Source organism: Aedes albopictus, chromosome 3 (genome assembly GCF_035046485.1).
Source record: "Aedes albopictus strain Foshan chromosome 3, AalbF5, whole genome shotgun sequence".
Taxonomy (NCBI): Eukaryota; Metazoa; Arthropoda; class Insecta; order Diptera; family Culicidae; genus Aedes; species Aedes albopictus.
Genome location: NC_085138.1, coordinates 264,809,405 through 264,824,958, shown reverse-complemented (window position 1 = coordinate 264,824,958; position 15,554 = coordinate 264,809,405). Strand labels below are relative to the sequence as shown.

At 41.7% G+C, this 15,554-nt stretch overlaps 1 protein-coding gene across 1 annotated transcript in view; it reads right to left on the bottom strand.

Annotated features, from left to right (window-relative positions):
* LOC109400001 (uncharacterized) overlaps positions 1-14,024 on the bottom strand; it is a 30,541-nt gene extending 16,517 nt beyond the window's left edge. Inside the window, exons 1-3 of the mRNA XM_019672461.3 lie at positions 13,760-14,024; positions 13,579-13,694; positions 12,464-13,514 (exon numbers count right to left, since the gene is read on the bottom strand). Of these exons, the coding sequence (XP_019528006.3) occupies positions 12,464-13,514; positions 13,579-13,694; positions 13,760-13,789 (1,197 nt within the window). The 5' untranslated portion in view covers positions 13,790-14,024. The remainder of the gene's footprint in view (positions 1-12,463; positions 13,515-13,578; positions 13,695-13,759) is intronic.
* Positions 14,025-15,554: the final 1,530 nt, after the last annotated feature.

The window sequence follows — 15,554 nt, the reverse complement described above, 5'->3', positions numbered from 1 at the left end:
TACGCCTGATAGTCTTGTGGAATAATCCGAAACCTACATTGTCATTAGATTTTGAACCATCTGTGAAGAATATATTTTCTAGTGGCACATTTTCTGTTTTATTTCGGAACGCGTTAACTGCTAATTGTTCATGCCAACAATCAGCAATGTTTTGAAACTCTTCGTGTAAGGATAGATCGATGTGAGGAACAAATAGTAAATCTTCAATTTCAAAATTGGTGGTGCATGTATGTATACTTGTGTGAACGTTCATTTCGGTAAGAGAGTTGTAGAGCGCGGCAAGATGGTGTTCAGGTTTCAAATTTTTAAGAACAGCGAGGTCACTGTTGAGTTGGTGGTCCGTAGTGATGCTTTTTACGAGAAACCGTAGATTTAACTCTTCAAATCTTAACATCAAAGGTTTAATGCCAGCCATAACTTCCAAAGAAAAAGTGTGCGTAGACATCATGCTTCCAAGGCATATTCGAATGGCTCTGTATTGAACGCGCTCCAGCTTCAAAATATGAGTTTTAGCGGCACTGCAGAACGTTATACTACCATATTCCATTACAGAGAGTATGGTAGTCTTATATAAAGTAATCATGTCGGAAGGATGGGCTCCCCACCAGGTACTACAAATCGTTCTCAAGAAGTTTATTCTTTTTTGACATTTTCTAACAATTTCTCTTATTTGACCTCCCCATAGACACTTTCGATCAAACCAAATTCCCAAGTATTTGTGTGATTCAACTAACTTTAGCTCAATTCCATCCATCAAAATCTTCATCTCTGGAATTTTATGTTTCTTAGAAAATACCATCAGTTCGGTTTTGCTGCTGGAGAAGGATAAGCCATTTGAGATTGACCATGTTTCGAGATTTTGAATCGTGTGTTGGATGTGAGTTCTAGCGATCTCATCATCTTTTTCAGAAATCCATATGATTGCATCGTCGGCGAACTGTACGAGCTCACAGTCATCGGGAATACAGGAGTCAATATCTTTAACATATACATTGTACAAAAGAGGGGACAAGCACGATCCTTGCGGGACACCAATGTATCCTGTACGAGTTACTTTAGTATGCCCGTTAACAATGAAGTGCATTTGTTTCGTTTTCAGAAGCGTGAATAAGAAATCGCTAATTTGAATGGGAAATCCTACAGATATTAGTTTGCAGTATAAAATATCAATGCAAATGGAGTCGAATGCTCCTGAAATATCTAAAAACACGGCAGTCAGGTTTTCTTTTTTGGCAAATGCTACTTGAATAGCAGTAGAAAATTTTGCTAAGCAATCACGTGTGCCTCGTGCTCGTCTAAAGCCGTACTGTGTAGCTGAAAAAATATTATGCCTTTCCGCCCAGTGTTCCATACGAACTAGCAACATTTTTTCAAAGGCTTTCCTATCACATACTAGAAGTGAAATGGGTCGATAAGAGTTATGATCCGTAGCATTTTTTCCCGGCTTCAAAATTGGGAGCACTTTTACTTCATACCATGATTGGGGACAAGTGTTCAGTTTGAAAAAGTCGTTGTATAGCTGTAGTAAAAGTTGTTTTGCATTTACCGGTAAGTTTTTCAATAAAGCAAACTTGATATCATCAATTCCTGGCGCGTTATTTTCTGCCTGAACTAAGGCAGATTCTAATTCTTCCATGCTGAAAGCCTTTGTCAAATCGCTGTTATCATCTAATCCATCAATGGTGGCAACATCGGGTTTCTCGTTATGTACAAATGGGGGACAAATTTTACTACTAAATGGTGTAATCCATTCTTCTGAATAGCTATTCAGATTTTCCCTAGGAGCTGAACAGTTGCGCATTTTTTTGGCAATTGACCACAAAGATCGAAGAGATGTATCTTTGTCGAATGATTCCACTAGCTGTTTCCAATATCCACGCTTTTTAGTTTTGAACAACCTTTTTGATTCAGCCTCCACTTTTTTGTAATTTAGAAAATCCTCAGACCTCCCCAGAGCTCTAAATTGTTTAAATGCGTTTGAACGTTTTTTCAACATTTTAGAACATTCCCAATCCCACCAAATTGTAGGATTACTGCGAACACGTCCAGTCATAGGAATCGGCTTAGTTTGGCTTTCTATTGCAACTTGTTTGATGGTATCAATCAGAACTGTGTGTAATGCAAGAGGATCTTCAAAATGCCCGAGACTAGAAACGATTGTACTTAATTTCCGCCTATATCTGTCCCAATCCATGTACTTCGTCAAATCGTAGTTCGTTGTGGTATTCGATTCGGTTTCACTAGATTGAAGCGACACAATTATTGGTAAATGATCGCTTCCGGATGGATCATCGATAACTCTCCACGAACAGTTCAAAGCTAATCTGGATGTGCATAACGACAAATCTAATCTACTGCACTGTTGGTTAGGACATGCGATTCTAGTTATTTCTCCAGTGTTCAAAATTACAAGATTGAATTCATCAGTCAGGTCGTAGATCGTTTTTGCCCTGCTATCATCTACAAGTTCACCCCACGCACACCCTTTAGAATTAAAATCTCCTAAGAGCATCAAAGGTGGAGGGAGAGAGTCTACAATATGTTTGAGGTCGTTGTATCTGAGGTTAACATTGGGAGGAATATAAAGTGACGCAATTGTTAGTGTAAGGGACTTTAAATTAACCGTGGCCGCAACTATTTCAACAGGAGAGGATTGTTCAATATCGATCCGATTGAATTCAATCCCGTGTTTGAAACCCAGCAAGACACCTCCATACGGTTGATCTCTATCGCTTCTGATTATGTTGAAACGAGGCACATAGAAATGTTTGTCTTCTGTTAGCCACGTTTCCGATATGGCGAACACTTGAACTTGATTAAAGTTAATGAGGGATCTGAGATTTGCTATCTTGGGGAGAATACTATGCGCATTCCATTGAAGCAAGCATATTTGATTAGGAGTGGCGTTAGACATCATTAGCAGTAATGAACGCAAGGAGGGGCACGTGAACGATTATCTTTTCCCAGATTAAACTGAACAGGGGCATCATGCTTTCTACGACAGACATCATCGTGTTAGAAACACGTAGTACAGAGCACATCATACGAATCAACTGTGGTATCGACAGGTTGGACTGATCAGAGCGAGTATTGTTAGGTCTCTTCTGAGATGCTGGGAGAGAGGGAAACTGTGATTTGTCATGAATGTTGAAGCTAGAATTGGTGGGTTGTTGCGGTTCGTGCTGGGAGAGTCTGTAGAACTGTTGAGAACTACTCTGGTTAGGTTTGCTCTGAGTAGACCTTGTCGAGGGTAATCGATCTGATGGAGGAATGTTTTGGAGAGACTGATTTAGTGTGGGAGGATTGTCCGGCGATTTCTTTATGGTAGCGGACTTTTTCTTTCTTTTTGGGAAGACATAGGTATAGCTGCAATTACCGTTCTCATCGGGATCTTCAGGGAGGTCTGCAAGAGGTGAGAATGCATTTTCGAGTGCCACTGCTTCTTCGTCGGCGTTCGATAGCAACTCAGCGAATGAGAGCCTAGATTTCTCTAGTAGCTTTCGTCGGGTCATCGTCACGTGATCTACATATGAGGGACAACTTTTTGGGGAAAGGTCATGTTCTCCATTGCAGCGGATACACAAAGGAGATACGAAGGTACATGTTGATTCATCGTGGAGCTCCGCACACTTGCCACATCGTGCTCTGTTATCGCACATTTTGGCTGAGTGACCGTATCGCTTACAGTTTGTGCATAGCAAAACTTTTGGGACGTACAAACGAACCGGGATCAACGCTTGATCGATTTCCAGATAGTCAGGAAGGGCTGTTCCCTCGAATGTTATACGGAAAGAGTGGCTTGGGTCATAAACGATATTCTCTCCTTCTTTGCGAGAAGCGACGAGTTGAACAACCTCCAGAATATTCACCGAGGGAGCATTTGGATTCCGGAATTTACCGACGCCATTTTCAAATATGTGTTGTGGGACTAAAGAAGAATCATCGATGACGCCGTCAATCTCCACCTGTTCACTTGGGATATAGACTCTGTACTGTTTAAAGAGCTTATTCTTCACGATAGCATTAGCGTCGTTTCGATCTGTTACTACTACGCGGATTTTCTTAAGCGTGATTTTACGAATTTGCTGGATCGAGCGGTAATGCTTGTGGAGATCATTAGAGATTGACGTAGTATCCAAAGGTTTTTCAACTTGACGGAAAAATACAACGAAAGGAGGCTTAGCTGTGGCATGGTAAGCTCTGGATCTTGGTGAATTTTCTGGAGATGTCTTATCAGGAGGATCTTTAACGTCAGCATCCATGACCGCAACGCCCGTGCGGCCACCGGTTATTTATCGCGATAGAAATTCAGTAGAAAGCGAACAATGGTACTTATCCTGATAAAAGATCGTCCGACGGAGGAAACAATAGGCCGTTCTCACAACACAACTATCGACCACTGCTTTGCAAACACGACCGTTCTCGACCAAAGATAAACGTGGAATGGATTATTTTTTCATTGAATCACAGAAACTATTCATTTATAAAAACGAAATAACTTTTATTTACCAATGTATTGATGATTCATGACGTTCAGTTCATCCTGTTTTGTCAAAATGGAATCTTTAACGGGTTTTACCTGTTGGATATTTTTTCCGCTGTTTGCCCTAAACAGTTCCCATGTTGTCCTGCAGCGCAGTGTGAGAAATATTTTTTGAGAACGTGATTTCAGGTACACCCATATAAAAACTTGGTGAAATGATAATTTTTTAATGTGGCAGCATGTTACATTCACTTTTGTCACGATACTTTACTAACATTTGATCATTTTTGTATGATTGACCCAAAATCAGCGGTGAATGGGGCATGAGCGGTGAATGGCGCCCTCACGGTACGTGACATTTACCTTAAATATTTGAAAAATGGCGGGTTTTCCGTGACTTTCTTGTAGTAGTAGTCTAGCCGCACAAGTTTTTCATATACCATATTCTCAGGTTCAGCTTCTAAAATGAGCTGTAGGTGATTGAATTAAGATATTACGTAATGAAATTTTTGCAACTTCTCATCGTAATAGGCCATTTTACCTCACGCCAACTTGCCAGGAAAAGGCCTACTTTCCCACACCAAATTAACAGTGCTGTAATGGTTCATTACAGCACTGATTTGCGTTGCGTAATGAACCATTACAGCACTGTTTTCAGTTTTGATCAACTTATTGATGCTTTCTGGATGAAGGTTTGAAAAATTGTGACAACTGTTCTGTATAACCTGCAATTATCAGATTTCCTTAATCATGGCTATGAACATCAGTGTGCAGTCTGATGAAACAGTTTTGTTAAAAACTATCCTCAAGTGGTAATTTATGAAGCTGCAAAAAACGTTGTACGCAACTCGGTGCAGAACTCGATTTTTACAGCACTCGTCGTAATTATCCAACTCGGCAAGCCTCGTTGGATAAATGTACGACTCGTGCTGTAAAAATCTTCATTCTGCACTTTGTTGCATAAACTACTATTTCAGCACTGGCTGTAAGAGAATGTGTTGTTAGTTAAATGGTCAACGTAATTTACCTTTGAGTCGCTTGTTTGGGGTAAGCGTTTTGAACATTGCAACTCAACTTCAAAACAAAACCAGCAATACTGGTGTTGTTTCTAACTTGAGTTGCTGTTTCCTGTTTTCGTTCGATCGTGTTGTTTTTTTTTTTTAGCAAATGTGAATAAATTTTGGTTATGTTCTTGGAATGCTGCTTCTTCCTCATCGCCATTCCCATCGAAATACGAAAATCCTGTCATTTTGCTGTCTGTGGTTTCTAGCAAACCGTCTTCGTAGTCAAACTTCACCATGGGGTCATTCAAAAATGACGTCCATAGTTTAGGGGGGAGGGGGGGTCTGAGAAAGTGTGACACTCCATGTATAAGGTATACGAAAAAGCGCGACAGAGGGGGGAGGGGGGGGGGGTCTAAAATTCCCGAAAAATGATGGACGTCATATTTGAATTGCCCCCATCTCCTTTTTTCGGTTTTTGATTTTTTATTAAATAACGAAGCAATAGGGGAGTTTTTTTTTTGCTGCGTACTAGCTGTACCCGGCAAACTTTGTGTTGCCTACTTCGTTTTTTGACGTTTTAAGTTTCTAGCCAAAACCAAATCCCCGGTCCCCGGTATGGAAGATCGATTTTCAAAAACTATCATTTTTTTCATGTTTTATACCTCATAAACCTTCCTTGGGTGAAAACTAACAGAACAAAACAAAGATGATTTGTTTATTTAGGAGCAGGGAAAAGCCCGTTTGAGTAGAGCAATCATGTAAGCTCTTTCTCAAATGGGCGCAAAACCTCCTCATCTTTACTCATCCACAGAAATAATACAATCCAAATGATGAACAAAAAATGACTTAACTTAACATTAACATTATAAATTACTTAAACTATTCACACAACCTAACAAACCTAACTAACTAACACGAAAAACATCACTAAGAGCCTTTTAGTAGTTGAGCGAGACAGAGTAAAATCGAAAACATGGAAACACCGGTTGAACATACGGGACATACTAATTATTGGCTTATTATAAGCGTAGTTGGTACGTGAAGCAGGTAGACGAAGAAACTGGTATGAACGCAGACAACGACGACGGATATCAATATTCAAAGAATTTAAAACACAGGGACAATCTATACGAGACTGTAAGACATCAGCAACAAAACAAGCTTTGAAAACTTTTCGCCTAGTTTCCAAAAGTGGGAGATCTATTAATAAACAGCGATCTTCGTAACTTGGGAGATTCAATGGGTCATTCCAGGGTAAGTTGCGGAGTGCAAACCGAACGAATTTACGTTGGATCCTTTCGATTTGAAGAACGCTACACCTGTAATAAGGGTCCCAAACGACAGCAGCATATTCAAGTATGGAACGCACTAAGGAGCAGTACAAAGCTTTTAAGCAGTGAACATCAGTAAAATGTTTAGCAACACGAAAAATGAAGCCCAGACACTTTGATGCTTTCGAAGTGACATAACCTATATGGTCTTTAAAGGTTAGTTTTTCGTCTAAGACGACGCCAAGATCTTTTATCGAAGATACCCTATTTATGATCTTGCCGGCAATAGAGTAATCAAAACGCATGAGCGAGCGTTTTCTACCGAAAGAGATAACCGAGCATTTTGAGGGATTTAAACACATCCGGTTCACAGAGCACCAAGAGGTGAAGTTGTTCAGCTCAATCTGCAGAGATTCACTATCTTGACGACAAGTGATTACGTGAAATAGTTTGAAATCATCTGCGTATGAGAGTTTGAAGCAGTCGAGTAGAGAGTTAACGTCGTTCAAATAGAGCAAAAAAAGGAAGGGTCCAATATGACTGCCCTGCGGAACACCGGAAGTGACACAAAAGGCTGTGGACGTCGTGTCACTTATCTTTACAGTCATAAATCGATCGACTAGATAAGAATGAAACCAGTCTAATAAACAACCACTTATTCCGAGACGACCACTGATTCAAATCGGACGTTCCGTTCGCGAGTTATGCGCGGTCCCACGTATGCCACTGCATTTTTATATATATATACTAGCTGTACCCGGCAAACTTTGTCTCGCCTACTGCGTTTTTTGACGTTTCAAGTTTCTATCCAAAACCAAGTCCCCGGTCACAAACTGTGTGGAAGATAAATTTTAAAGAACTCTCAATTTTTCCATGTTTTTTGCCTCATAAACCTTCCTTGGGTGAAAACTAACAGAACAAAACTAAGATGACCAAAATCGGACCTTCCGTTCGCAAGTTATGCGCGGTCCCACGTATGCCACTGCATTTTTATATATATAGATATAGATTTTACATGCGACGACAAAACTAGATTACTGTTTTCGAAATGGCCACTGTGCTATACGCAGTTATACCTCTACAATCATTCAATTAATAGCAGCAACCATAAACCAAGTAGATTTTACTATACCAAGCAGAAGCAGTACATAGTGTACAGGTTAGGGCGCAATGCGTGGTACGTTTGTTGCAATACAACCGACCCCGTTTGTTATGCTTAGGGGCCGTCCATTAATTACGTAAGGGTTTATGGAGGGAGGGGGGGTTTGAGAAATCTTACGCGCCATACAAAAATATTTGGACTTTCATACAAAAAATCTTACAAAGGGGGGTGGGTGTGTCGAAAAGTCGTAAAAATTGCCTTACGTAATAAATGGACGACCCCTTAGCCTCGCACCATGAACGCAAATTGCACCAAGGAGGTCTCGCACGCCGGACCTCGCAGGGAAGGCACGAAAAGTGTCGATCAGCCAAGTTGTGTGTATGTATGTATGTATGCATGTATGCAAGGTTGGGAAAAAATCATTAATTTATTGCGTATGCCTCACTCACATCCACGCACAATCTGATGCGAGTGTGCTTCTCCCCCAGCCAAGCAAAATCTTTCCACTTGCATTGCCCATTCTTTCTAATCGCCGAGCACCGAGCAACGCAAGCAACGGCGGCCGAATGAATCGCTACAGAATCTGAGTGCCGAAGGCGAACGAACCAATATTGAACAAATGTTTGCGTTCTGAGTCGGGTGCGAGAGCAATCGTTTTGGAACGTTCATTTAGCGTTCAGTGGAAGCATTCAGTACTGGGAATTGAATCAGCGAGTGCGTGTTAATTCAATCAGCTGAATGCCACTCGGTAGTTGAGAGAGCGATCGTTCGTTTCGTATACACCGATGCAGGGTGATTCATTTCGCTCACTATTTGTTTCTCTCCTGATTCGCTTCGTTGCCGTCGGTAGCGAGCCGTTCGTGCTGCGTTCGTTCTTAGTGCGCCGTGCTCTCACTCAGTATTAAGTTGTTGGCGTTCTTTTTGCTAGTTTGCATCGCCGGCATTCGGGTGAGCGAATGAGTTTTCCCATGCTTGCATGTACTACCGTGAATCGCATATCAGTCCCATCTTTGCTGGATTTCCTATGCAAATGGGACAAATATGCGATTCACGGCAGTGTATGTATGTACAGTTGACTCTCTACATCTCGATATTGAAGGGACCATCGAGATAGGGAGAGATCGAACTCAAGAACCAATTTGTAATGCACATTAGATTGAAAAATCGTCCGTAACTAGGAAAAACCGTCAACAAACAGATGTCACTCCGCCTTCCCAGAATGTTTTGCACCTAAGAAACGAGATCTAGCAATCTGTAAAAACGGGCATATCGACATATGAAGAGAAAATCTAGAACAAAAACGAACCAGATCGCATCGAGATAGAGAGATATCGATATAAGGAGATATCGACATGTAGAAAGGTAAAATGTATGCAGATTGAAAGGACCGACCAAACCATCGAGATAAGGAGAGATATCGAGATGTAGAACATCGACATGTGGAGAGTCGACTGTATCTGTACAAAAAAGGTCACTCACTTTTAAGACACTTCCCATTTTTTCGATTTTTCGGATTATAGCTTGCATCGAACCGGAATTTTACCGCATTGTTTCCTATTGAAAATGGTTCGGATCGGTCCAGCCGTTCCGGAGTTATGGCCATTTAGGTAATCCGGACCGGTGCCCTTGGGAGGAGCCAGACATGAAAATGCAACAAAACCATGCATGCGGCACATCAAACAGCGGCATTTCCGCTAACCTAATGAAAGGTTAGCAGGAAAACAGTATCAGACCATATATGAACCGGTAGTGTTCCGGAACCGGCTCCGGGGGTCCCGCCGGAAAAGGCCAGATAGAAAAGTGAACCAAATCCACACATGCGACATATCAAATCACGGCTTTTCCAATACCCTGATGCCCGGTTATTAAGGAAGTAGGCTCAGGCCACATTGGAGATTGCCAGTTGTATTGCGGAACCAGTTCCGGATGTCTCGTCGGAAATCGCCTTATATGAAAGTGAACCAAACCCATGCATACGACACATCAGAGCGCGGCTTTTTTGATAACCTAATGAAAAGTTAGCAAGAAATTGATGTCCAAATATAATAGTGAACCAAACCCATGCATGCGACACACCAAACAGCAGCTTCTTCGGTAACCTGATGAACGGTTAGCAAAAAAGTAGTCGCAGACCAAATTTGGGACAACAGGTCCTGTCCGGGAACCGATTTTGGGTGTCTCATCATAAGTGGTAAAATATAAAAGTGAACCGAATCTATGCATGCGACACACCAAATCGCGGCTTTTTCAATAACCTAATTGACAGTTTGTCAGCAAAAAGTCTCAGACGCACATTTGGGAGAACCGGTACTGTTGAAAAACAGGTAACGAGTGCCCCACCGAAAATGGGTAAAATATAGAAGTAAAATAAAATCATGCATGAGGTTATCCATTAAGTACGGGGAGAGGGGGTTGTAAAAGTGTGACAAGCTATTTTACCCTCGAGCAGTCGCGTCTTCAGCCACCCTCAGCGACACTACGCACACGCTTTGTACTACAAGTGAGCTTTTTTCATGGTGCGTATACTCAGTACACGACGCGACCGCTCCCGGGTTAAGTATAGGAAAAACCCGTACGAAGAGGGGAGGGGGAGCTTCGAAAATTCCCAATTTCAGCGGATGCTCCCCATGTAACACATCGATTCGCGGCTTTTTAGGCAGCCTGATAACCAGTTGACAAGAAAATAGCCATATACAATATTTAGGACAACCAGTAGTGTCATGGAATCGGTTCCAGGTATCCGCCAGATCAAGCGTGGAATTGAACCAAACCCAGGCATGCGGTACATCAAATAGTGGAATTATGAAAGTGAACAAAACCAATGTTAGCGATAAATCAAATCTTGACTTTTCTTAAAGCCTGGTTAACGGTGGGTAAGATTAAAAGTGAAGAAATGGTCAAAGACTTCATATATGCAAGAGAATAAAATTGTGACCAACGCAATCTCATCAAATCACACCATTTCAAATTCCTGTGGTGTTAATATAAAGTAGGATGGATCAACGTGTTATGGGAAAATTATAATTTTATCGCATCAACACTGAATAAAGTTTTTCCAATCTCGTTTTGCGTCTAAAATTACTGTGCACAATTTGGTCCATAAGGAGGTCAAATTTTACATGAATAGTATTAAGCGTATAAGCAAGCACAGGTATAAGTGTTCTCAGGATTGACTAGTGTCGACGTAAAGATCATGAATACATATTCGACGAGAAAGGCACTATCACCACTAGGTGGATTAATCTGGGTTTTTAACCTTCCAGGACGCGCGCCATCAAACAATCGAAACTGCACCGCGCTCGCGCTGTATACGAAAAGCGAGGTTTTTTGGTGGTGTTGTACTTTTTACAACAGCGCGCGCGCTGAAGGGTAAATAAAAAATCAAAAACCAAAAAGTGAGGAAATGCTTCCAGTTTCGCCTTAAACATAAGCTTTAACATTTTTAGTAAATGCGCGATTCCTTGTTGAAACCAGCTATTGATTGACATTAATTTTTTGACAGTTAGGTTAATTTTAACATAAAAACGGATACTTTGGAACGGTTACTTAAGGCATATCGAAACGCTATCGACGAACAAGCCGAACAACGGGAGCATGAGAGGCTATCCAGTGGTTTGCAACAGTATGCAAAATTCAATCACAGATTGATGTCTGTGATTCAATTATCAATTTTCTCAAGCGGAATCTACTATTACACGCTTCTGTATAGTCTCTGGGCCTCCCGCGCATCTCAATACCATTAACAGAAAGCTTGTAAACTGCGCATTTTGTTGACGGTGTAAGTGCATCCCCGAAGGTCCTCAACCAGTTATCCTCCAACTGCGGCCCGCGAACTGATTTTGAAATAAACTAGAATTTGCCTCGCTGAATTTTGCTGTTTGAGGAACTTTCATTTTTTTCACACTTGCCAAAGCATGAAAATTAAGGACGAATAGGGTGATCAAGGAAATATCCGTCATTGCTCTGTTGTTACTAAGATGGTAATAATTGTTTAGGCTCATTTACAGTGTATAAGCTTATTGTTTTTCAGCTACTTATTTGCTTAATTCGGCGAGCTGAGTTGATTGGTTGGTATGTGACTTGGCCCTCATGACCAGAGTTAAAAATTTTCATTTTCAATGAGTGAAATTCAGCGTGAATTTTGAAAATTCTCAATTGAGGGATCAAAATAAAATTCATTTTGGTGAATGAATTTTTCCACCTATTCATTCATTTTTCTGTCACTGACAATTTTCACTGAGAAATAAAACTGGACCGTAACTCCCGATTATACTTCCAATCACTTCAACTTGTGTAAAGTACTTAATTACAATATTAATCATGTTCTCTATTTGTCCATTGAGCCGGATTGTGCGTCTGTTAACAGAAATTGGACATTTTACGACGTGCGAAAAAATATTCGTGACAGAGAATTGAATGAAAAAAGACAGGCATTCAGCTGACAATGAATGTGGCCAAACACGAATGAAAAAATGAGAATGTCAATCTTCACTTTCAATCTCCGAATTTTTTACTCTCTGCTCATGACATTGAATCGAAAGTCATGTTTCCAAGCGGTATTTATACGCTTTTTGTGGGTGTAGAAGCTTTACCATAATCTTACCTTATTAGTAGTGACGTCCATGGGCTCCGACTCCATCACTCGGGTGTTCTCCAATGAAACTGGCCTCGAACCGGGCCCTAACATTTTCGCCACCGTCTGCGTAATCGCCAGGGTGCTATCGATATCCTCTCCCCCTCCCCCTCCTTCGCCACCGCCGTCATCCGAAAGCCGTGGATCAAACTGCGCCGATATTTTCCCTTGCTGAAGCATTTTCAGTTTTAGAGCCGCCGCCGGATGAGAGTTCCACGCTTCCGATATTTCAAACTGACTGGTTCCGAAGGTGTACCGGTGCTGGCCGAATGGTTCCGTTGCGGCAACGTGCGAACTCCAGCCGTCTGCGGACAAATCGGCATTGACCGCGGTCGAACGCATGTTGCCAACCATCGATGCGCGCGGCTCGGTCTGTATCGACTTATTTCGCCACTGATTGTTAATGTTGGATGTCTGGAAAAGTATCTTCGCTGGTTGTGACTGTTTCTGTGCTGGCTGGCTCCCTCCCGGAGGTGGTCCGAAGAAATTAATTTCCGAGTCGTTGGGCGAAGCCACCGATGGTCTGTTTTCATTCGCAATCGTTATAAACATGTTCTGTTTGGGATGATGGTAAAGTATTTTCTTGGGGGAGGCCATATTGCCATCGGACTTTACCGGACTAATGTCCATGGCGCTGGAATCCTCCTGTACTTCCAGTTGCTTCTGTCGCAGAACTGGCCTCGGTAGAGAAACTGGATCCTGAGTTAGTTTATCTGTCGTATTTAGAACTGAATTTTCCGCTTTCAGTCGTCGTCTTTCCTCTTCACTGACCGATATGGACAAATTCCAAATGCTGCTGCTGTCCCCAAAACTGGCTCTTAGCTCTTCCGCGGACAAACGATTTTCTTTATTGTTCGTCTGGCAACTATCGGTTTTTGTCGAGCCAGGAGCACAATCAATCTTCGACGCATCTTTTATCGTACTGACGTCCGCAACAACCAGACACGGAGGTGTCCCATCTGCTGATACTTCGTAAGAATTGCACCAAATCGTTGCCGTTTCCTCAGAAGCGAAAAATTCTCTGCAAAAAACCCAGACATTGAATTAAACCCCAATCTCTCGTATAAACATGTAAACAAACTCACTTCACGGACTTTTTCGGCTTGAATCCGATCCGCTTGGTCACCTTTGACGTGGTCGTAGTTTCCGACGGACTTCCTTCCAAACTTGCCGGATCAACGGAGGGCCGTTTCTTCAGAATCTACAAAAAATCATAACTGGTTTCCTTCCACCCGTTTCGGTCCCAATGTTTTGTAACGGACTTACCGACGATCGTTTATGACGCGAACTGCTCATGTTTACCGACGGTTTGCAGCACAAACGAAGGGGAAACCATCAATTTTTCTTCAAACTAACAATTGCAGGCAGCTCAAAATTGTATGCTCTACACTGCTATCTTGCTGCAAATCACTTTTACGGAAAATAAATGCACAAAAACAATCCACCACAAATTTGCAAACTGTTTTATGTTTTCGCTTCGCTTTTTTCGGGTCGGGGATGCATCACTGGGGTGCAGTGCGCGAGAAGAACCGGTTGCTTCAAAAAATAACCGCTTTCGTTGACGGGTGTTTGACAAGAAAATTTTTATCGTATGTGCTCATGTCAAAACAGCGGTTCAGACTTTGAAACTCAGGAAGGGTTGCCATAATAATAAGCACGCAGATCACAAGATTTATTTGGCAAAATATTGTTCGCGCAGTTGAAAATCGGAATTTTTGACACACGAAAATCGATTTTTCCCAAACCGTGCGTTGGACGTACGTCGGGCAAAGTGCGCAGAATATAGGGCCAGATCCGCTGCCCAGCGGAGAAAACTCGATTGTCGCGTGTGGGGAAATTTCGGGCACAGACAAACTTCGGTTTTCAACTGCGACGACAATATTGGTGATTTGATGTTGCATGAAAAAAAAGAAAAGTGATGATTTTTTTTTTTAAATCCCTATGGTCCATTGCTCGAAATAATGCTCGGCACCGCTCAAACGTCAGATTGTCGGTGAGAGTAAGCAGGCCAGCATAAATTCGTGCAGTGGACCATTGGTGATTTGATGTTGCATGAGAAAGAAGAAGAAGAAGAGCGATGATGTTTTGAAAAATCCCTATCCCTAACACAGGGAAAGCACAGACAAACAGACGTAACACTTGCAAAATTTCCATCGACCACGCTTTTAACGATCATTTCAAATTTTCATAGTTGTGGCTTTCACAACCAGGGGCGCGCGCATCGTTTTTCTATGCGTTTGACGTTTCACACGAGGGGCGATTCACTTATATATTTTCGACGCAACCTGATGTATTGAAAAGCGAATTTACGTATTTTTTGTGAATTTTTATGCATTTTTTGTAATAGTGTAATATGTTGAGCTTTTTTAATAATTTTGTATTGATGTGCATTTTGTGATTTCAAACCGATTTAAAATGCAATTTTTCGAATAAACGCATTTTTCCATATTTTTCCAATTCCGCATGTTTTGTTGTGATTCATTGTTTGTAATCGAGAAAAAAAAAATCCCTCGTAGTACTCGCACAAACATTTTCGTGTGATGTTTCTCTTTTTGTAGCCTGTCTGTAGAGATTATTAACAATATTATTGGTAATCTGTTGGAGACTGAATCCGGCATTATAAATATCACAAAAATCCTTCTCTGACCGAGAGAGTTCGTGCAAAAAAGAGCTCAGCGAGTCCTCGCTCCAGAACTCATTTCCCCATCAACCATCGCCGCTCCGGAACTCCAGATCCAGAAGCCTGCCTCAAAATTTGTGGAGGAATTTGACAAGGAACTGGAAAGATTGAATACTTTTTTGTCTATTCGACCGAAATCATTTCCAGTTTGGATTGGACTGTGTAAAGGATCGACTGCGAAGTGACCATGCCATTTCGATCATCGGGTATGAGCAGGGGTATGAGTCAATCTACCGTGCAAGCATGCAGGACTTGGCCCCTTCCTGCGGAATGCTGCAGTACGGAACAAGCCTCCTAGTGCAAGCATTCCGTTTCTGACGAACATGGGGTGATCAACCCGACAACCTGGAAGCCCGGATCTATGGCCATGGCTGCGATTCA